The sequence below is a fragment of the Centruroides vittatus genome, unplaced genomic scaffold (genome assembly GCF_030686945.1).
Source record: "Centruroides vittatus isolate TY-2023 unplaced genomic scaffold, ASM3068694v2 contig_854, whole genome shotgun sequence".
NCBI lineage: Eukaryota > Metazoa > Arthropoda > Arachnida > Scorpiones > Buthidae > Centruroides > Centruroides vittatus.
Genome location: NW_027122558.1, coordinates 3,184,584 through 3,208,559, shown reverse-complemented (window position 1 = coordinate 3,208,559; position 23,976 = coordinate 3,184,584). Strand labels below are relative to the sequence as shown.

General features: G+C 29.8%; 1 protein-coding gene across 2 annotated transcripts in view; it reads right to left on the bottom strand.

The window, feature by feature from the left end:
* The window catches only part of LOC136982614 (mitogen-activated protein kinase 1-like), a 71,761-nt gene that overhangs the window by 39,894 nt on the left and 7,891 nt on the right, over positions 1–23,976 (bottom strand). Inside the window, exon 2 of one of the 2 annotated variants that reach the window (XM_067279159.1) lies at positions 13,915–15,840. The exons of the other annotated variant lie outside the window; for it this stretch is intronic. Within the exon in view, the coding sequence (XP_067135260.1) occupies positions 14,090–15,757 (1,668 nt within the window). The 5' untranslated portion in view covers positions 15,758–15,840 and the 3' untranslated portion in view covers positions 13,915–14,089. Of the gene's footprint in view, positions 1–13,914; positions 15,841–23,976 lie in introns of those variants that run through there. 2 annotated transcript variants of the gene reach the window in all.

Genomic DNA, 23,976 nt, shown 5'->3' with positions numbered 1-23,976 from the left:
GCAAGTAGAAAAAAATGCACTTGAAGCATACATGCAACCTTATTGTGCATCCAAGTCGTCTCTTGCTTTTGCTTGATGCACTTGTGTTTTTATCACATATTTTTTGTGTTTGGTTATATACAGTGTGTTGAGTTATTTGTTGATTTTTAACAATTTCTTTTTGTAATTTTTCGTTGTCGACAGCTTTTAGCACGCCATATGTTTTGTGTCCTTTAGTTCAAAATATCTTGAACGATACTTTGTTAATGTTCAAAGTTTGGTAGCATATTTCTCGTACATATTACGAACTGTTTTTATTTTTGTAAGGCATTGTATCCTTTCTGAAACTCAGTATGCTTTTTATCTGAATAACATCAGTATGCTTGATGTTATCTAAACAAAATGTGAAGAAATTAGTTTAAAATAAGCTTTTAAACAAAGAACACAATATCACATTAGCAATAACGTGAGATTACATTCTTTATAATTGAATGTTATAATTAAGTCATGCATCTAAATTAAGTAATGGCAGCTGTTAACAATAAACAAAAATTTTCTGTTGAACACAATATAACCATTACTTATTAACCATGGCAGTTGAGAAGTGTATGTAATGAAGTCTAAGAGAAAAGTTGTAATATCAACAATTAAAATGAAAAAGGAACTTATCACAAAACACAAAAGAAATACATGTGTGACAGATCTGGTGGCCATTTTAAAGATGCTAACGTCCATGATACGTAACTAGTTAATGCAATTTTTATTTTATTGAATAGTATTTACATATTTTATTTATTGTTTTTGTGTTTTAATTTATTATTAGGACATTTAATTGTGTTATTTTTACCATAAATTACGTGTGAATTATTTGCTGTTTTAAGTTTATTGAAATAGTTGTTGTTTATGTATGGGAATGGATTAATTGGCTTTCCATTATTTATAATGGAAAAAATTGTTTCAGACTTTAGAAATGAATTAAATTTGAACTACAAGGCACCATTGTATCAGCATCCCTGCTTAATTTTTACCAGTAGAACATGTTTTGGTTTTTAATTTTATAGAATGAATAAACTTTTCAATATAATATTTTTTGGCTAATGTTTACAAAATATAAATTTATAACTATGCCCAAAAACTTTGATACAATATCTCTAACAAAATAATACACAGGACAAGTCTCAAATTACATTCCAAATATAATTTGTTGGGTATCAGAATCATGTGCACGTTTTGAAAAATCCCGAGCATCAAGAAAGATAGCCTATTAGCTTTTTACACAAGGATACACACACACACACCCACTACACTTAGAGACCTTTATTAAGTTGTCCAAGTGAAACAGACAGTACCACACTTGACACCATCAGTGCAAGAAGATAAAACAGAAGTCAGATCTCATTCTTTAGAATAAGTATCTTATTGGTACTTGATTGCTTCTTATCATCTGAGACTGTTGAAACTGAGTATAAAATTCTCTAGAGACTATATCACAGGAACTACTAAGTAATTGATCAGACAGACTTTACTAACCAAAAGAACAGAAATGCATTTTGGGCTTATTTGCCCCTCATCAGTTCTTTCTCTTACAGGTTGGCAGATAAAGTTATATTACAAAATTACACTAAAAATTACAATCATTTGACATATCACTCAAATATAAATTTCACTATATGTCCAAAATTAAACAGTGGGTGATCGATTAATGAACAAATCGGATAACAAACACTTTCGCAAAAGATTTTTATGATCGAACAACAAACACATGTTCAGATAATGAACACTTCACTGAACAAACATATAAAGAAGCGACAGAAAATAACAAATACCGATTAATTTTCCCTTGTCTTCAGGTAACAATTCAAAGCCTTTCAAAGCGCGGGAGACATCAACATCGACACTCAACCCAATACCGATCAGATAGTGTTTCCCCGAACTTTAAAACTCTCCATTGTAATTCCAGCTTTCTTTTTACTTTTCTGACAATTTTTTTATATTCTTCGTGAGACTGTTGGGCACGCACTAAGTTTTGCATTGGTTTTTATTTTCTAAAGGTGAGAGTTTAACTGTCCTATCGGGTATTCCTTAATGTTTCAACATCAAAATTTTGAATTACATTCAGGCCTCGCATTTACATAATTCTTTCATGCACTAGTTGAATCCTGTTCTCTGAATTTTTGTGAGCGCTTTTCTAAACTTTTTATTTCAAAAAGAAATTGATAATATTATGGAGACTAAAAAGAGTGGAGTGTCAAGAACTGTGCTCACCATAGAAACCAAGCAAGAGATAATAGCCAAAGTACAGAGTGGGCAGATGTTTGATGTTGCTAGACAGTATGACTTGAACAGGTCTACAATAGGCACAATCTTAGCTAAGAAAGATATTGAAGAACTGAAGAAAATCTCCACATTTGTCACACGAAGAGATAGAATTTAAGGCTACCACTGGATGGTTTGCAAAGTTTAGAAGGAGATCTGGCATTAAACATGTGGTAATTCACAGTGAGTCTGCTAGCGCAGATAAAGAAGAAGCTGAGAAGTTCTGTCTCAAATTTGAAGAATTCATTAAAAAAGAAGGATATTGACTACAACAAATTTTCAATTGTGATGAAACTGGTTTATTTTGGAAGCACATGCCAAACTGTACCTACATTACGATAGAAGAGAAAAATATTCCTGGGCATAAACCCACAAAAGACCGACTGACATTACTTTTGGGAGCTAATGCTAGTGGTGATATGAAGCTTATCCCATTTCTTGCCTATCAGTCTGAGAACCCTAGAGCATTCAAAAAAATTCCATAATTAAAGAAAAACTGCCAGTGATGTGGAGATCAAATAAAAGGGCATGGGTCACGTAGGCTCTTTTCAAAGAATGGCTGTTTGAAGTTTGTGCTCCAAGCATCAAGGATTACCTTCAGACCAATGAATTGCCATTAAAAGCAGTGTTGCTATTGGACAATGAACCAGGACACCCAAAAGACCTTAAAGATAATTTGCTGGAAGACTTTCCCTGACTGACAGTTCAGTTTCTACTCTGAATATCACTTCATTGATTCAACCAATGGATCAAGAGATTATTGCAAGTTTCAAGAAATTGTACATTTGAGCACTGTTTCGTCAGTGTTTTGAAGCATGCCAGTTCTTCTCAACGATGACATTAAAAATGTTTTGGAAAGAAAAATTTGATATTCTTAAAGCTATATGGCTCATTCAAAAGGCATGGTCAGACGTCACTCAACAACAGTTGAATTCTGTTTGGCGAAAGCTGTGTCCCTCCTGCATTCATGAAGAGAGAGATGATGTCCCTGAAATTATGGATGAAATTGTGACAACTGCTAGAGTTCTGGAATTGGAGGTGAATAAAGATGACACTGAAGAGCTCATAATGGAATCTAAAACATTTAAGAGTTCTTGGAGTTCTTCTGTCGATCTGACGACAGAAGAACTCCAAGAACTCTTAAATGAAGAACACCAAGAAACTCAGCAAGATGTGTTTTCTTCTAAAAAAGAGGAAGATGAAAAAAGATCAATGCCAACATCTGCTATTAAAGATCTTTTGAAGTGGGAGGATGTCAGAACAACGGTCTTAGAATGGCATCCAAACCAAGTTGAGGTTAATAGGCTTGGAGATCTCTATGAAGACAATGCTATTAATTACTTCCAAAAAATCCTGAAGAAGAGAGAAAAGCAATCGACGTTGGACAGATTCTTTAACCCCCACAATAGAAAAAACACGACTAATAAAAATGCAAGACCATGTATATATGTATTTTTATTATTACATATAAATAAATGTAGTAAGAAAGTATATATTTTTTATTTTTTGGAGTCTCCAGAATGAATTAATCAAATTTTCATAAAAACCTATGGTAAATCGATAATCAGTTAACGATCAATTCAGATAAAGAACAAAGTCTTGGGACGGATTATGTTCATTAACCGATCCCCATTGTAATTACTTTGAGTGTGTAATTTACATCAATCAATTCTAAAATTTACTTAAGTGTCAGACACGTTTTTAAAAATGTGTTGCGATTTATTCCTTGTTTTTTATTTCATATAAGTAAAACATTACTATTCTGTTGAGACACAAATGCTATTAATATAAAGTAGACATTGGCCAAGAAGTAGATTGTTACATCATTTCTGGTAGATTGGAGATAATATGGCCTGTTAAAAGCAAAACACATTTGCAAATTCCATAGAAATATAAATCTCATATTCTGCATCTTGAAATCCTAAACTATCACTATGAGTTGTTAGTACACATTGTTAGTACAGTTTGTTTCTAATTCAACACGGTGAAAAGAACTTGTGCAGATACTGAATGGAAACATAAGAAAAGTAAACACATTCTTCAGTCATATCTAGGTTATGTATTTATTTTAGAAATTTCTTTGTTGTGCACAAACAATTTCAGTTACGTGCAAAATGAGTGTACCAAAAAGAAGCAAAAATTATTATTTGTATGACAAATGAAAATAAAATTCAGTTTTGTTATGATGAATGATAAAAGTTGCTATTTAATTTGTCTTAGCATCTTTACTAAAAAGGGATAAATCTTGAATTCTATGTTAAAACATATTGCTGGCATTTGTGTCACACACAATTCATAAACTGCACTTCGACTACCATTGTTACATAACATTGATTCATGTTAATAAGTTAATTGATCATTTCAATTATTTGCAGTCTTAAATTCCAGAAAGACTTCTACATCTAGCACATCCATAAATATTTTATTGGATTTAAATTGGTAAAATTAAAACTGAACATTTCATTAATGAATATTTCACTTTCAGAGTAGTCTTCTTACACAGGACAAATGTACTGTACTTTCTTATTAACTATTATCTGTGAAAATAAAGTTGGTTTATTCTAAATATTTGGTTTATATACACCAATATCTCATAAATATACTTCAAAGCACTTAAAAAAATTCAGTTTTAAAAAATAGATCAGTTTATCATTATTATACATAATTCTTTTCCAAATCATTAAGTATCACTTCTATAACTATTCTTTTTTTGTATTAGACTAGAAGTAACAATTTTCTGATTCCTTCCTTATCAAATACAATGAGAATCACTATGAAAACAGAATCTGGATTCATCCTAAGTTTTCCAACCAATCTTAAACCCAATTGCAATGTTAATTAATCACTTAATTTTAGTTACTGATGAGGGGCCATAAAATGTAAGTTGGCCCAAAATGTATCCAGTTATGTATGTAACAACCAAAATAAACATAAACCGTAGCTTTGGATCACCGAATTACCAGCAGCATTCCTATACACCTGCAGATGCAGGATTAGAGAATTCCAAAGAATTTTCTAATTTAATTAATCTAATTTAAATAGATTCATCTGCATTCATTGCCAAATAGATGGAAATATTAAGGTGTTGTTTTTAATAGTTTATTTTTCCGGTAGCTTGTTTGTTTATTGCAATAGATTCATCTTTGCCTAAGGATGTTAGTTGGACACAAAATAGCAATCATGAGTAGACACACACATCTGATAAAATCTCATTCATAATTGATCTGAAAATAATATTCATAATGATCAGCCAGTGCTATAATTTTTGAATGATTTTGAAGTTGCTTATGAGAAAGAGCTCCTAATTCATAAAATTTTTTTTATATTCTACAAATGGCACTAATGAGATATTCATGATCCTATACCTTTTTTGGTGAAAGTATAGAATCATATGAATGTGAAGTCATTCTAAATAATATTTGCTGATCACTTCAAATATACAAGTCACAAATGTCATTTCTGTTGCCACAACTGCTGTTAGGATTTCATAGAATCCTACTTTTGTTTAAAAAAAGAACAATTGCATTTTTTTTTGAATATACTGCAAAATATTCAAGTTCAGTTCTAGAACATTGTCTTGCAATGGGATTCCAGAATGGAAAAGAATTCAAACAGAATTTGACACTTTTGGTTTGCCAATATAATCTTAGGCAATACGAATTTTAAATTAGCTGTACTACATCTGTTTGTTAATAAACTTAATTAGCCATGCAGATGAATTCTTTTGCCAAATTCTATTTATAGAAACTAATTTTTCTATGAAATCTCTTTCTTACTCAAATCTTAATTATAACTATTTATACAGTTTATTACCTTAACAGCTAATAAACTGATTAAAAACAATTTTTCTTTTATAATACAATTCCACAAAAAAAATTATAGAAATAAAAAACTCTTAAGTAAATGTTCAAATAATAAACACAGTAGAGCATCGATTATCCGACCCCCGATCGACCGTCACGTCGGTTAACCGACCGCGTTCTAGTCGGCAAATTCAAATGTCCGCTAGTGACGTGGTGCTACAATATTTGGCTACGTCTCGACTACTTTAATATTATTATTGTTAAATTTTTGCATGTTTTAGCTGGCAACACTGGCTCGACCATGAATGGGAAGCCAATATTATTTTGTGCAAAATAAAGAAATAATTTTTAACGATACAGTAGCGACGATTATTATTTTAAAAAATTTTGTTAGGCTTAACATCGATGAAAATTCAACGCGAAGTAGCGATGTACAGTACTAATACACAAATTACATGGGATATACTAATATACTATACTAATAATGTATTTTTTCATACTTTTCGGTTATCCAACCAATCCCAGTCTCCAACTGAGTCGGATAATCGATGCTCTATTGTAAATTCAAAACTTTGCTTTACTGAACCTTAAAATTAAGTATCATTTTCTCAAGTATTTTCAGCACTGGGTAGGTGTAACTATAAATTTTAATCCCTTAAGCAAAATGTGGTAAAAAGCCCTGCAATACCTAGGGCCTAGCCCTAGACATTCATGATGGTATAGGAATTTAAACAAAATTTTTAAATTGCCGAGTTAAGATTTTTAACTGCTAGAAAATGTCATAGGTAGGTATATTTAAAATTCCTCTTATTGTAAGCAAATTTAATATCAAACTAAAAAGGAAAAACCTTCCAAAAGTAATGTACAAAAAATAAAAATTATTAGTTATAACAAAAAAGTAATTAAGATTTAAAAAATTAGATCACAAAGGAATTACAAAAATAATCACAGTAATTACACAAGGTTTATAGCCACTAAATATTTTGGTTAAAGTATGAAAAAGAAAAAACTGACTAAGTAACGAAAAGTAATCACAAGAAGCTCATTTCTTTGTATGGTTCTGAATCTGAACAGTTCTGGAACATTTTGGTTTTGGGAAACAATCCTATAGCTTTCAGAACTGATAAGAATAATATGAAATATAAATTCAACTACTGAATACACCGGGTTGTATATATAGAAAACCTTACTTTAACCAAATAACCGGGGTAAATTGTTTCTTAGATGCAAACGTTTTTGACGCCCCTTCTGGGCTCTTCCTCGGGCATTCCAAATCCGTTGCTAGCTGTTCTTCAAATTTTAAAGCTTCTTTAGAACATATTCTATTCTGTATTCTTAATGCGCACGCATTCCAAATATATTCAAATACCATGTGCAACTGCACCTAAGAAACAATTTACCCCAGTTATTTAGTTCAAGTAAGAAGGTTTTCTATGAAATATAAATGAATATAGTTAATATTATTTATCTTTATGATGTTAAATTTAAGTCTGATCCGACGAATAGTTTTATTAATGTTTTTATCAACATTTTAAAATATACATCATACAGGTACAATACACTATACTGGAAACCTGTAAAAACCTACCAAACTGGCAATGAATTAAATCTGATCAGCACATTGGTCCTTAAATACATATATACACTTGTTAAATATATCTTGTATAAATATTGCCTTTACATAAATATCTTTCTTGTCACGTTATTAACTAACTACAATCAGACCTGTTGTTTTTTCAAAACTGCAGAGTACCATTTCTGAGAAAAAAGTAATAGTTCCACAAACAAAACAACTTATCATAAAGTGTTCACTGTTATTATTTGTACTGCTATTGTATACATCATGAATTCATCATCAATTTATTCAGATGGGTACCAATGTATGTACATGTACTGTACATTCCCAGTACCTACTAACACCAACTGAATAATAAGAAATTAGATTGCCAAAAAAGGAAATGGGTGATAGAGGGGTCAATACAAGCAAGTTTGATCCTAAGAACAGGGGTCATTGCAACCACCCTTACAAGATACGGACTTCTAAACTGTTGGTAGTGGTTGCTGCTTTGTGATGCATGAATACCATACAAGGAGGTTTGACTACTTATTTAAGTGTTTATGCTGTGGAATGCTGTTAATTCACACTGTTCTAAATACATAGTTATTTAGAACATGTTATTAATTCCTCTCTGCTGGATAATCTAAGACTTAAGTCTTGTAGTTTTATGACAAAAGGGGTGTAACAACTACTCATATAACACAGTCCAGACATTAATACAACTCATCTCAACAATGTGGACCATAGCTCTTATTCTTGTTTAGGGCTATTGCTGCACATGCTAAATCACTAGTTATTCAAAATCATCGGTTCTTCTTGTGCATGATCATCTCTGTTCACCAATCTTTTAAAAAACATCCCTTTTCTTGCATTGATTATGAATTGCAGAAAATGATGAATGTGTAAAAACAATTTCAATATTTTAATGAAAATGATGAATGGTGGCATACTTAGTGCTGGGATATAGTTCATGATATAGTCTTTGTTCTAATTGTCCTTTGCATTTGGCTTTGCATGTTCATTCTAACATCTTTCGAGCATTTAGCTTCTTTATAAATCAGCTAGCTCCCGAGATGTGAATTTCTCCATTATGTCTGATAAACATTCATTTAGTCAACATATAATAGATAAATAAAACTCACTTACTCGAGCCTCTAACCACCAGTGTGAAAAATAACATGGATAGACCACCTCAAATGGCTAGAAGTGATAGATATATATAAGGCGCACACTACATCGACGTGCATTAATTCTCGGGAGAAAATGGCTCTTTCGCTTGCTTGGCAAGCCTTATTGCATAATGATTCTTAGGGATTTATTTGGTGTTGAATGGTGCATGAGGACATGTAACATTAAAAGTAATATAGTGCATCGTACAAGAAACTAAATACATATGAGAGAAAAAAAAAAATACAATTCTGAACGATAGGGAACACGACGAGTACAATGCTTGTGCAATGGACATCGCACAATTGAACTATCATCATTTGAATTTGTTTTAAAATTTTATAACAGTGTTATAGAATAGGGAATCCAGCCGTTTTACCTGAGGAAGAACACGGAAGGTGTTCAGAAAACGTTTGTTTCTTCAATTTTGTTTATTTTTCACACCGGTTAGAGGCTCGAGTAAGTGAGTTTTATTTATCTATTATACACACCCCAGTGTGCGTGAAGAAGTTATATTAGTCAACATAATTAAATGTAATATAAGTTTCACACCTTTTACATAAATAGACATTAGTGCTTTAAGGAAATATAAATTAGAATGCCAACATTTTAAAAGGGGAGTTTAGCATAGAAATACCATATTTTTGCAGACTGGCATGTCAGTCTGCCCAGGGAGACCAAGAAATCAGGTATTTTTGTATAAATTGGCACACAGATTTATCCCAGGCAAATGCTGACATGCCAGTTTAAGTGAGGTTATACATCCCTTTCTAGAGGGCATGTGAAAAAAATGAACATGTTTTTATTCTAAAACTGTGAAACTATTAGCATTACATCAAAAACTATGATTATATGTTTAATTTCTACATTTTGTCTTCTTTCCAATGATGTAAAATACTTGTGAAATGCCAAAAGTGCTTTTCTTGTGTTTATTATAATTTGACTTAAAAATACAAAAATAAACATCAAATTTCAGAAACTGCTGTAAATTATCTCAACTTACACCAATTAACATGAGCTTTGTGTGAAATTTGAGAGGAAGATGTTATTTTGAGGTCAGGATGGATTGGCAGTGCAGCCCACACTGACTACTACTAATAATAATAATGTCAACAAGTCACTATTGTTTTATTAACCTATAAACAAAAACTCCCTTCCTGATTTTAAGTCAGTCATATTACAATGTTATTATTTTATGTACTGAGAAAAATGTTTTATTTAATATTTATTTAACAACTAACTAGTTTTGTTAGATCTGATTAATTTTATTCTTTAGTGGCAGTTTATCCAGCATGCTGAAAACCCAGGTCTCCCCCAGTTATATACAACACGCTGGTCAATCTGTGAAAATACAGTACAACTTTTATTATGAAATGTACATTTTCTTCCATTTTAATTGGCCTTAAAAAACACTGCATTTAAATAAACACATTTCTCTTAGATTTTGACTTTTATATTTTATTTATTGAAATATTTTGTGACTACCACCTTCTTATTGTTAATTGCACTTAAAATTTGACATGAATATTAAGACAGGGAAAGCAAAGAAAAAGGAACTTTTAAATTGATGAGTTTAAATCTGGAATCTATTGAGATTATTTGTTAATCAAAAGTCAATATAAACTTACAAAGGGATCAGTTGTTGGGGATGCACTATAACCTCACTGAGTTTGATCAAAAATGATGACTCCAATGTCATGCTATATATTCCAGGAGGTAAGGAACACTACTCAAAATTAAACGAAAAAATTAAAATTGAAAATTGCACAATCACTTAAAACCTTTAGAATTTCTACTACTGTTGAACCTATCTCAAATCTCACAGAAACAAGAAAAATATTTGAGATAGAGATGTAGAGGTTCCTATAAAGTAAACAGAAATAGGTTTGATTGAAGATACAGTATTTTATTAATACAATAGCAAGTACAGTACATATCTGTATTAGAAATAAATAACACATTTTTGATATATTTAAGAAATATAAAAATATAAATATGACTCTTACAAAGAAAATACTATGAGGACAAAATCCTCAGATTATTGCCAGGCTTGAACAGCTTTACAAGAACAATGGCTCTCACTTCCTACTGACCTCATAGACTGCATAACTGACAGCATCACACATCACTTTATGTGCTGTATTGCTGCTTGAGGTGATCACACTCCATATTGAAAATACTTTTCCTATACCAAACTAACACATCCAATTTGTCAATTTCATGCATGTACTAATTACTATATCATCATAATTGTCCTGTAATTTGTTTTCATGTTATTTTATACATATTTTATACTTACTGTGTTGTATACTTTTTCTCAGATTCATTAAAATCAGCATGTAACTTTGTGAGTTATCATGATTTTTGTGATTTTTCCTTAATTTTTGGAAACCAGTGTACTTTGAATTTAGGCTGAAAATGCAGGAAAAAGTAAATAAATTGGAGATAGACAGGTTCAACTCTACACAATGGCAAGTGGCTCAAGGGGTGTGCTAATTTACATTATTCAATCTGTTTGTTCTTTGGGAACATAACTTTGTGGATGATAAAGGTTGTAAAAGCATGTGAAACAAACATTTCTGTAGTGTGCACATTGAATAAATGTAGCATTTTTATAATAAGAAGATTTACATATGTCACTGGAAAAACAAACTTCATTAAAGTTTAAAAAACACTTCTCTGTCATCAACTAATTTGGAAGCAAATCATGTGTACCATATAACATTTGAAAATATCAGTGTATAATGTTTTCTCCTATCACCTTTGTAACTTCATTTAAAACATTTTAGGTAATTGTGCAATTTTCTCCTTTAATTTTGACAGGTGTCTCTTACTGCTTGGCCCGTGTCAGTCGTTGGAAATGCACTATAATCTCACCAAGTTTGATCAAAATCAGTGATCCCAATTTTCATCAAACTTGATGAGATTATAGTGTATTACCTGACTTATTCATGTAAATACAAAAAATTGCATTTTTATGAACAAGTCAGGTAGATATTTTACAGATGGTAAATTTGAATCTAGAGTCCATTCATTTTGAAAAACCTGAAGTGGATAGTGACTGTTATGAAAGCAGTTCTGTCTGAAAACAATCTTCATTAATTAAAAACAATCAAAAATTGAATCTTATAGCTACATTAATACTCTAAATAAGATCTTTCCTGATTTAAGTATGTATTCTTCATATCAAACAAGCAGAAAGCTAAAAGAAAATTGAAATTCCCCAAAATGAAAAAAAAAAAAAAAAAAAAATGAACAATGACAGAGAAAATGACATGGCTTTTGTTGGTGGAATGTATATTTCTATGGAAACTGCTTTCAAATTCAGAATTTTCTTGAGAACAACCTATTAAATTTTAAGTGTTAAAAAATGACATGACATTTTAAAATATTCTGTATCCAATTTTCAGGCAACACCTAGTAACTTTGCTCTAGTTTAGCATAAAAATCAAAATCAAAACATTCCTTTTAATAACTGAATTTATTTTTCATTTAATACAGTTTATTACGCATTTTATAAATCTTTTCTGTTTGAATAATGAACTTACATTTGAAAAATGTACTGTACAATACTCAATACATTTACATAAGTAAAACATAACATAAAAATAATTATTATAAAGAAATTCATTATTAGTAATCATTGATTTTTTTAAAAGGGAAATGTTCAGATAAAATATTTTAACATATCAGTATTAAAGTTCATAATCAAACTAAAAATTTCAATGTAATCTATAACATGAGATGGTAATATATTGTGATAATCATTTTCATAATGCAACAAATAATGTGAAATAATTTGACAATATGAAATCAACCATAAGGCAAATTATATATAAAATATACTTTTAGCCAATTTCATTGTTACTAGTTTCAATTTTCCCTATTAATGTTATTTTTTACATTAAAATTAACTGCAGAAAAAAATTCAAAAATTCTTTCAAACAAACTTTGCAATTTCAAATACCGTATATCTCGGCGGATAAGACGATAGGTGAATCATAAAAAAAAGGCCCCGAAAATCCGGGGTCGTCTTATAGGACATATACAAAAAATTAGATTGAAATTTATATAAATTAAGACCATTATAAAAAAACGGATAAACCGTAATTATTTACTAATAGAGAGTAGGGTATGTGCATAAAATAGAATAGCCCATACGACATTTTTGTGAATAGTCAAGGTCGTTACCCGAATGCCGAATCAGTACGAATGTTTGCAACAATCGCAAGGCAGTGCTGCCAGATGCAAGAAAATAAATTTGTTCATTTGAAAAATTACAAATACTGTAGGACATAACTCCGTATAGGCTATACAGTATTATTATTCAGATGATGATCGCCAATCTAAACTAAATTCATAGGCCGTTCATAGTTTGGAGTCGTCTTATAGGACAGATATAAGCTAAAACTATAAAACTTTGACGAAAATTTATACCTCGTCTTATCTGAAGGTCGTCTTATCTGCCGAGATATACGGTAATTATTTTTCTACCACCTTCTAAATTAATTTATTCATTTTAGAATTTGCTGAAATTACATGTACGATAAAATCTTATATTTTACAATTAAGTAACAAATTCAGAATTACAAAATTATATAATACATAATTCAATGTAAAAGTTTTACTAATCTTGAAGTATATTTTTAGTATAAAATTATATTGAGTTTCTTGTTGGTGAGTGTGGTTTATAATCAAAGAATTCAAAAGAAACATGCTTGTTTATACTTTTTCCTAATATACTTAAAATTTAAAACATTAAAATCCATAATAGTGCTCTTCAAATATAAATAACAGATTTAACTAGAAATCAAATTAAAATAAACAAATGTGAGCACTAGCTAATTTCCATATAAATATTAAAGAATTTAATAAAGGAATATTTTATTATAATATAGTAACACACAAGAAAATTTACTTATATATACTAATGCAAAGTTCAATAAAATATTTACATAATATTTCTTTTGATTACTTTTAAATTAATATTGAATAAAATCTGATAGATTAATAACAAAGTTATTATTATTTATATATTGTTTTAAGAAATTAATTTAGTCGAATCAATTCTTCAATTTAAACTTGTGTAAAAAAATTTTTATTTTGTTTGAAAACAAAAAATTTTACACACCAATCATTTCATTTCAAAATGTAACAAAAATTATATAACAAACATAGACTGGTATTTTAATTAGATTCAGATTCAGACAATAATTGTTTAAGTACTGACAAAAAGATTTGATATCATTGAATGATACAATAATATTTAGTACTCCATACTCTGATTATCATCATCTTCATCACTCTTTGTTCCATAAATCTCTTGATTTCGTCTTTTAAATTTTTTTGAACAACTGACTGTAGTCAGATCATCATTGTTATCACTTTTAATTTTTTTTGAATTTTGATCTACTTTAATTTCAGGAAAATTCATTAATTTTGTAACTTTTTCTGGTGTTTCACAATACTGTAAATGAAGTTGTTTTCTTTCCTGTAATGATGGGCATTTATTTTTAGGAGAATCTAGCATATCATTGGATCCTATTTTATCAATAAAGAAACTATTATTAAAATCTTCAACATCAGAATTTAATTTAGACACATCTTCAGTTTGAGTGACTAGCTGAAAATCGTCCGTTATATTTTCATCTGATTCTGATGAATTTTTGCTTGGTGTATCAGTATCACTATCTAAATTTATCTCATCAGGATTGATAGAGGACTGAGAATTAATTGTAATATTCATTTCACTATCATTGATAAATTCTCTAATGGTTAAAGTATCGAGTGATTTTCCTGAAGATAAAAGAGTTAAAGGATCTCTCACATTTAATTTTTGACAAAACTGCACAGTTTGAGGATTAATATGAACTTCTGGAGTTTCAATTTTATTTGAAGAAGAATGAATTGGTGCAGTAATCTGAAAATTTTTTGGTATTACAAAATTTAAATTCATTAATTTTTTTATTTCCTCTTTCTCAAGTTCTCTAATTTTGAAATCCCATCTTTCTGAACCTCCAGGTCCTGGCATGTATGAAACTCTATTGTCAACATTTAACAAATGATCAGTTAATTGTAGAATGCATAACCATTCTGGATCATATTTTAATTCGACAGGTAAATCACATTTTTCTCCAATATCAAGAATTTGAAGAAACTTTCTTTTTGGCAAGCATTTATCAAGAGCTAGAAATTTAGTGACACGTGAACCTTCATCTGAATTATGTTGTACAACAGCAGCAAATTTACAATGCAAGTGAGCTGCAAACCAATATTTTGGTTTTAACTTATGCAATAATTCTTCTGCAGGTCTGCTACCTAGTGTATTCTTCTCTATTTCATCTCTAAAAAAACTTTTCTGCTTCAATAGTGCATTCTTATTTCCGTGATGATATATTCCTCTTGGCCAATCGTGTGAAATAAAGATATCAATAGGTTCTGAAATTTGTTTTAATCGGAAAACATCAATATTCCTGATATGGTAAATACTCCTTTTTGTAGATTCGTCGTACGGTGGATATTCAAATCGACCTTTCAAATAATCGTGTCCTTTATAAATGCCCGAAAGACCAGCTATTCTCAGATTTCCAATATTTATTACATTGGCATAACCGAGATAGTAAATATTTGGGCAAACCCATCCACCAAAAGGTAATTCCGATAAATAGTTAGAAGCTTCGTGATTTCCGCCTATAAATATCGTAAGTATTGGAGCTGTCTTTTCCCCAGAATAATACTTATAAAATGTATTCATTTTCTTATAAGCATTTGGTACTGCCATGCACTTTAAATCAGTATGATTACGTACAGCTTGGAAATCACCACAAATTATCAACAAGTCTACCTTTATATTATTCTGTTCTTCAAGAAAAGCAATAGTTTCATATATTTTGTCCAATTCCCCATGTGCACAACCTTCTACAGCTATCTTCATGATGATTATTTAAAGATATGATGATGCAGATGTTATTCAAGTTGCAGTTCACAGGGATATATTCGTATCAGAATTAGTCAATACTGTAAAAACAGGAAATTTTTAACATAAACATTTTATAAAAGGTTGTTCTGTTGCACAATTTTCATCATTTTTAATATAATTTAGTACCAATAATATTCAAAACTGTCATTTTACATAAATTTTTAAATGCAAAATTGAATTAAGACAAATAATAAATACCATCATATACATTTCTACTACTTTTTATCAGTAAACAATAGCAGCATATGTTGCTAATTACAAGAAAAATAAAGCATTAATATAAAAACTTAAATTAGTTATAACTGAAATAGAAAAAAGCTTTTCAAAAAATATAAATTTAAATTAAATGCATTGTTATAATAGAATCCTGTAAAAAAATTAATTTAGTAGAAACTAATCATGCTTAATAAAATAGATATTATCATCATTATTTAATTATTCCATGGAAGAACAATTTCATAAATTTCACAGCATAAATAGAATGATTTTCAAGAAATTATAAGAAAATAAATACTCCCCATAATTAAATATAACAAACTAAAACAAGTATATTTTTTCATGAAAATTTATATTGGAACTTACACAATAAGTTTAAAAACTATTGCTAAAAAAAATGACACAAAAAAATGTAGCAAGAGATGGTATCAATTTAAATATTTGTGAATATTTAAAAAGTATATCAAAATAAAAATGTAGAAACTGCAAAATTATTCATTTCCATATTCTCCTCTTCATGTATTCATTTGCCATAAATTTTAAAAAATAAATTTTTTTTTGGCATTACCAAACTATATTTTTTTTATACAGCAACAGATATTCTAAGTTGTTTTAAAACAGATTTTTTACAATAAGTTTAAAGGAGATGATGATAATTGTTTTATTATGAAGTATACTATGATCAGTCTCTACTAAATGAATTACAGTAAAACTTTTCTAACTCAAACACCTAACTCGAATATTTCTTTAACTTTAAGAAAACTAAGCACTTGATAGGTCTCAATAGAATAGCATAGGAATTAATCCAACTTAAATTTCTTAATTCAAATTTTCTCCAACTCGAAGTTTTTCACAATCTCCTGACACCAATTTATGTTACTTTCAACTTCCCCTACTTAAATTTTTATATTTATTCTATCCAAAGTGATACTAATTATCATTTTTCCATAAAATTTTCACAGTTGTATCTACTCTCCAACACAATTTTCAGACAAGATTCCAGTCCAAAGCAAGAGGACCTACCTCTTGCTTTATCTCAATAAGATGTACCTGCAAAATTGTTCAATTCCATTAGTTAAGTTGAACATTTTGCTAAAAGGCATTACTTGAACTGTTTAAAACAAAAAACACTATCAAAGATTCTGTATATAGTGCAAGAGAGGTAAAAGTACAAATCTATTCAGAATTGGCTTTTTTTTTACTTCATTGTTCTCTAACTCAAACTTTTTTCCTGCCCGTTGGAGCTTCAAATTAGAGAAGTTTTACTGTATATTTAATTTAATCATTTTATCATGAAATTAATAATAATAATAATCTCATGTACAGTACATGGACGATATAAAACTTTATGCATCCACACAAAAAAACTTTATCAACTTCTACAAATCACACATTCATACTCCACAGTCATACAAATGAAGTTTGGCCTAGACAAATGCAAAACACTTCACATACAAAAAGGAGTCCCAAAGGCAATTTTGTACTTGGAAATGGAGATATTATTGAATCCATGGAAGAGGCCAAGTTCTACAAGTATTTAGGATTCCAACAGGCCAAACTAACAGAACATACACAAATAATGCAAAGATTAATTAAAGAATACCAAAGTAGGTTAAACACTATCCTCAGAACACAGTTAAATACAAAATACATAGTTAAGGCAATAAGCACATGTCATTTCAATACTCCACTTATTCTTTTGGAGTTATACATTGGACTCTCACAGATCATGAGCAACTCAAAAGGAAAACAAGAGCACTTACTAAGCACAAACATCATTATCCTAAATCTGCCATAGAAAGATTAACTCTCCCACAAAGATGGCAAACATGTCCTGCTTTTTATATTAAACCTTCACTAATTCAAGCGAAAAATCACACAAAAGGCGTTAAGGAGCATTTTAAGGAACTTTTTATTTTCCGACAAACTAACAAAACATACATATATACATATATGCAGGAAAATGAAAAGTTCCTTAAAATGCTCCTTAATGCATTTTGTGTGATTTTTTGCTTGAATTAGATCTATTGTTGGCATGACATCCACAGTACATTACCTTCACTACAAACAAATACAGACACCACAAGTTTTTCTACAAAAAACAAGAAACATCACAGTTATGTAAAGCAGTAACTCTAGCAGACCACACCATTAAACTTACACTCACATCATATGGACATAACACAACACACAAAAAGTATAGACACCATTAAAAGCAATCGTGGGCTTGAAAGGCACTCCATGGCATCCCTACAACTTGGCCCAGGATTTTTATAACAAAACTGCATCAAACAGATGGTTAGCTTGGGATGCCTCTTTGGGGAGACGAAAGGCTTCATGATTGCCACACAGCAGGGGGTGGGGAACTTTTTTAGCCATTACCCCAAAATATATTTGTGTAAGTCGACATTACCCCCCCTCATTTTGAAAAGGAGAAAATCGATACCAATTTAAATTAAAGACTATTTATTGAATCATTTTACACTGAAAATAAATCATGAAAATAATAAATAATAGATAAACCAAATAAAATTATCATTTTGAAACACAATAATTTCATTGAAAACTTTTACTCTTTAGGTTTTGGAGAAACTCCTTATTACCCCCAATAATTTCATTTTTACCCCATTTGGGGTAATTTACCCCAGTTTCCCAACCGTTGCCATACAGGATCAGGTCATAAATACTAAAAACTACAGAAAACACATACTCAAAGATACAATACTCACAAATGACTCATCATGCCAGAAACTATAAAACACATCACTTCTGGCTGCAAGTTCTTGCCACAGACAGGTTATTTACATAGACATAATCCAGTAGCAAATATAATACACCAAGAGCTTGCAAACAAACACATATTATTCAACATCCACAACTCATACTACAAATACATTCCACAGACAGTATCAGAAAACAATACACATAACATGTACTATGACAGAGCCATAATCACAGATAAAACAATTTACAACAACAGACTAGACATTGCACTCATTGACAAACACAATAAAATCACATACATTATAGACATATCCATTCCAAACAATCATAATGTACAAAACACAAGCAAATAAAAAGCAAGCAGGAGTTGTGGGTTTGAGTCCCACTCCAGGCCGATTCTTTTCTTCTAGTACGTCTAAATTATTTAAATTAAATTATCAAAACACATGCAGTGAAAAAATCAGCAAGTACACAGAATTTGCCCAAGAAATAAGACATCTGTGGAGGATGGATAGGGTGTTTATTGTACTGTACCTGTTGTTCTCTCCAATACAAGTGTCATACCACACACACTACACAAAAGCCTGGGAACATTACATTTGAATAGAAACACGTACATAACCCTAAAGAAGGCCACTATATTGATTACATGTCATACTATCAGGAAATTCCTGAATACAAACAAACACTGACACATTTATTTGTGTGCTATGCCTCCAGTCCGGCATAGTATACAGCAACTGGTGTCAACCAAGTATAACTCATTAAATCCAACATAATAAAAGTATTTATTCCTTTTTGATTTAATATTAAAATCATTTAATGTTTCTTATTATTATTAATGCTAACAAAAAATAAATTTCACCCTAGATATTAAAAATTTTAAATATTTTGAATTAAATTCTAAGTGATAAAAATATATACAGTAATACCTCGGTTTTCGTTGACTTTGGTTATCATCGGTTTCAATTTTCGTTGATTTTTTTCGCAAAAAATTTGTCTTGGTTTTCGTCGATTGCCTCAAATTTTGTCAGCATGTTTAAGTGACCTCGCTGTTAATTTTTCGAAAACAAAGGGCAACCCACACATTTTTAGACTTAGTGTAGCGTTATTTCTCGTTGTGTGAGCATTACCCCGCGATGACCCACCATTGGCCAACAGTTCTGTTCCCCAAATACTGGGAGTTCGAACGTGGGTTCGTGCTTCGTCAGGACAAGCTGGCCACGTGAAATTTTCCAGATTTTCTCCACGTCTGTAACGCTTGAATAGGAGCTAGTTACCCTTAAACGGACCTCCCGGAAGGCATTATTCCCCATGATACGGCCATCATAAATGCATACTACTACTATTACATGACAATTACGTCACACTTTACCACAGGGCAAAATAGGCTAGAGGTTCATGTCCAACTAGCTTCTACAAGACAAGACATTACCCCATGTGTCAAGCCAAACAATTCCATTGCTTTTATCTTTATGCTAATTAGTCTTTTATATTAATTTCTTATTGCTTTTAGTATTTGATGCTATATTAATTCTCTATAAAATATGTTTTTGGTATGTATTTTGGAGTGGCCAGAACGAATTAATTGGATTTACATTGATTCATATGGAAATAATTGCCTCAGTTTTCGTCGGTTTCGGATTTTGCCGATTGTTTTCGGACGGATTATCGACAAAAACCGAGGTATCACTGTATTAAATAACTACAAGAAAACAGAAAGTAAAATCAGGATTTGTAATTTAAAACAAAAGTTAGGATAAATAATAATTAACAACATATTGTGTTATTTAATTTCAAGACAAACCATGACTTTATTCCTTCTATAAAAATATTCTTAAAATTTAATTTTAATTTTAAAATAAGTTAGTAAAGCAATATGAATGATATATAATAAGTAATGTTTGTCATTTCCATGTTATTCTGCATATAATAACTTTACATTTTTTTTTTTGCTGCATCACACGTCTCAAACAGTACTAAAACACAACTATACTTTTCAGCACTACTCATTTATTAGAAAAAATGTTTTTGGCTACTTTTAGGGACCTGCATCAAGTTGTAATAAATATAAATTAAACATTTAAACCGAATAAATTTGCTTTATTTGGTACTAGTGCTGGAAAGTGTGGACGTGTCTTATTATTGACTCGTTCCAGTTTTTAGGAGAGTTTGTATTAATAAATTACACAATAGTAAGTTTAAAAACTATTGCTAAAAAGAAATGACACAAAAAAATGTAGCAAGATGGTATCAATTTAAGTTTGTAAATATTTAAAAAGTATATCAAAATAAAAATTTAGAAACAGTGCAAAATTATTCATTTCCATATTCTCCTCTTCATGTATTCATTTGCCATAAATTTTAAAAAATAAATTTTTTTTTGGCATTACCAAACTATATTTTTTTTATACAGCAACAGATATTCTAAGTTGTTTTAAAACAGATTTTTTAAAATAAGTTTAAAAGGATGATGATGATAATTTTTTTATTATGAAGTATACTGTGATCAGTCTCTACTAAATGAATTATAGTACAACTTTTCTAACTCAAACATCTGTAACTCGACTATTTCTTTAGCTAGAAGAAAACAAAGCACTCGATAGGTCTCAATAGAATAGCATAGGGATTAATCCAACTTAAATTTCTTAATTCAAATTTTCTCCAACTCGAAGTTTTTCACAAATAACAAGTAGCAAATATAATACACCAAGAGCTTGCAAATAAACACACATTATTCAACATCCACAACCCATACTACAAATACATTCCATGGACAGTATTGGAAAACAATACGCACAAAATGTACTATGACAGAGCCATAATCACAGATAAAACAATTTACCACAACAGACCAGACATTGCACTCATTGACGAACACAATAAAATCACATACATTATAGACATATCCAAAACCTGATGAGTTCCAAATGAATGACGAAATGAAAAATGTTTAAACTGATGTGTCATTTATTACGTAACCAAAATACCTATTATTGGGATATAATACACCAAATGATCTTTTAATAATTAACAATTGATATTTGGACTGCAAATGTAAGACACCACCAATTGCAAAACAATGTTCTATTATTGAAAAGATAGATAAAAATGAATGTAAAAATGGATGAGTGCATCTTAGAATCAATGAAATTGATTCAAAGATGAAATCTTTGATGATATCAGCTCTCTTCTATGAGTTTTTTATTTTTTTGATTTTCCTGCTGCTAAAAATACTTTATAAAAATTAAATTGATCATTAATTCCTTTAACAGATAAACATTATTCAAAAATAAACCTGACAATATCAGTTTAATAAAAATAATCATTTTAAAAACTAGAATGATTAAATATAATATATTTTTATTTATTTATTATTACACATACTGGATACACTCCTTGATGTGGGAAATTTAATATAATCATCAATATTTAATAATTATAATAATAAAAAAAGCATTAAAAAAAACGCATAAAAAAATCTCGCGAAACTTCACGAATGGCTGTAAATAATAGTTTTCGCAACACAATTAAAAAATATTTTTTATGCGGTCAACAGGGACCGCATAAAAAAAGTCTCACATAGAAAATAACTCAAAACCGTACGAAATAGAATTTATTGACAACAGATGTCAGCACTTGACTGCATCGTCTGGTCTATCGTCTGTTTTACATATTTTTGTCCAGGTGGATGTTTTGTTGACTTAAAAAGTAAATTATTTCATTTTTCGCATATTCATGCAATAATATTACTATAATAAGTGCATTTATGCTATAATAAGTTTATTTAGCTATAATAAGTCAACGTGAGACATGACGAATCGCACGAGACTAGTCGCCAACTATACCGCACAAATTAAAAATTCGCATTAAAAAAATCGCACAAATAAAAATCGCACATAAAAAGAGCGCATTAAAAACAGGTTTGAATATAATCATCAATATTTAATAATTATAATAATAAAAAAAGCTAACAAAAGCTCATGTACTGTACAATTTTCCTGATTCCTAAACAGAAAGTCTAATAATTTTCAATTACAACGATATAAAATTTAAATAACAATAAAAGCTTAAAAGGAGTAATTTTGTTGAATTACAAAAAATCTCTCTATTTTTCAAATAATATTTAAGTTTAAAAAAGACTCAAATCTTTTTTAAACTTAAATATGGAGTGGGGACAAAGCTAAACAGAGTTTTGTGGTGCTATTTGTTTTGAGATTTTATTTAAAATCAATTTCTATATTATTATTTATTATAAAAAAAGCAAGCCGTATTTTTAAAGGCATAAGTGATTTTTAAAAAAACGTAAATGTAATAATGAGTAAAATTTTCACAACATCTAATCACATTTATAATATGACACATTATCCTCTCTCTCTTTAGGGTTGATTTACACACAACAGTGACGTGCCAGCACAGTGACCGTTTGGTGCAGTATGGATCGATAAACATCGCACATAGCCAATCAGAGTTTCATCTACGACACTTGTATGATTGACAGAATACAGATCACGTGTCGTAGACGAAACTCTAATTGGCTATGTGTGATATTTATCGATGCTTACTGCACCAAACGGTCACTGTGCCAGCACGTCACTATTGTGTGTAAAATGACTCTTAATCACCAAAATTTAACATGTACACAAGTAAGCTTTCTAAGTTTCCAAATTTTTGGTTCATCCATGCAACCACCAATAACAGCTATTCTGTAACAGCTGAGAAAGTAATTTCTGTTTCATCCATCACCATACATAGTATGATATTAAATGAAATTTTAGGTGATTTATCAAGTTTTTAGAATAATCAATTATCAGATTTAGTTATTAGTATATTTATACAGGTAAAAGATTACAAATAAAAAAAAATAACACACAAAAAACTGAAATATTGATAATTTTATACTGTATATTTTTATAAAATATTATGTATGGTATATTCTTAAAAAAAATTTTTACACATACTTTACAAATAATCTAAGAATTAAAAGAAGAATAAATTAAATATAATGTAGCTAATAAGAAAAGTACTATTATATGAAGTTTCTTTGCAATAATTAAGAATGTATTGTTTTAAAATTTATTACAAGAACTTTAAAAAAGTTTAGGCTATATTAAAGTCATAAGACAGAATTTTAACAAGTACAAAATGAATTATGGAAAGGATGATCAATGGTTGTAAATAAAAATAGTGTGATAAATCGAAAATAGTGACAATTTTATTGTCAAGTTGGCTAA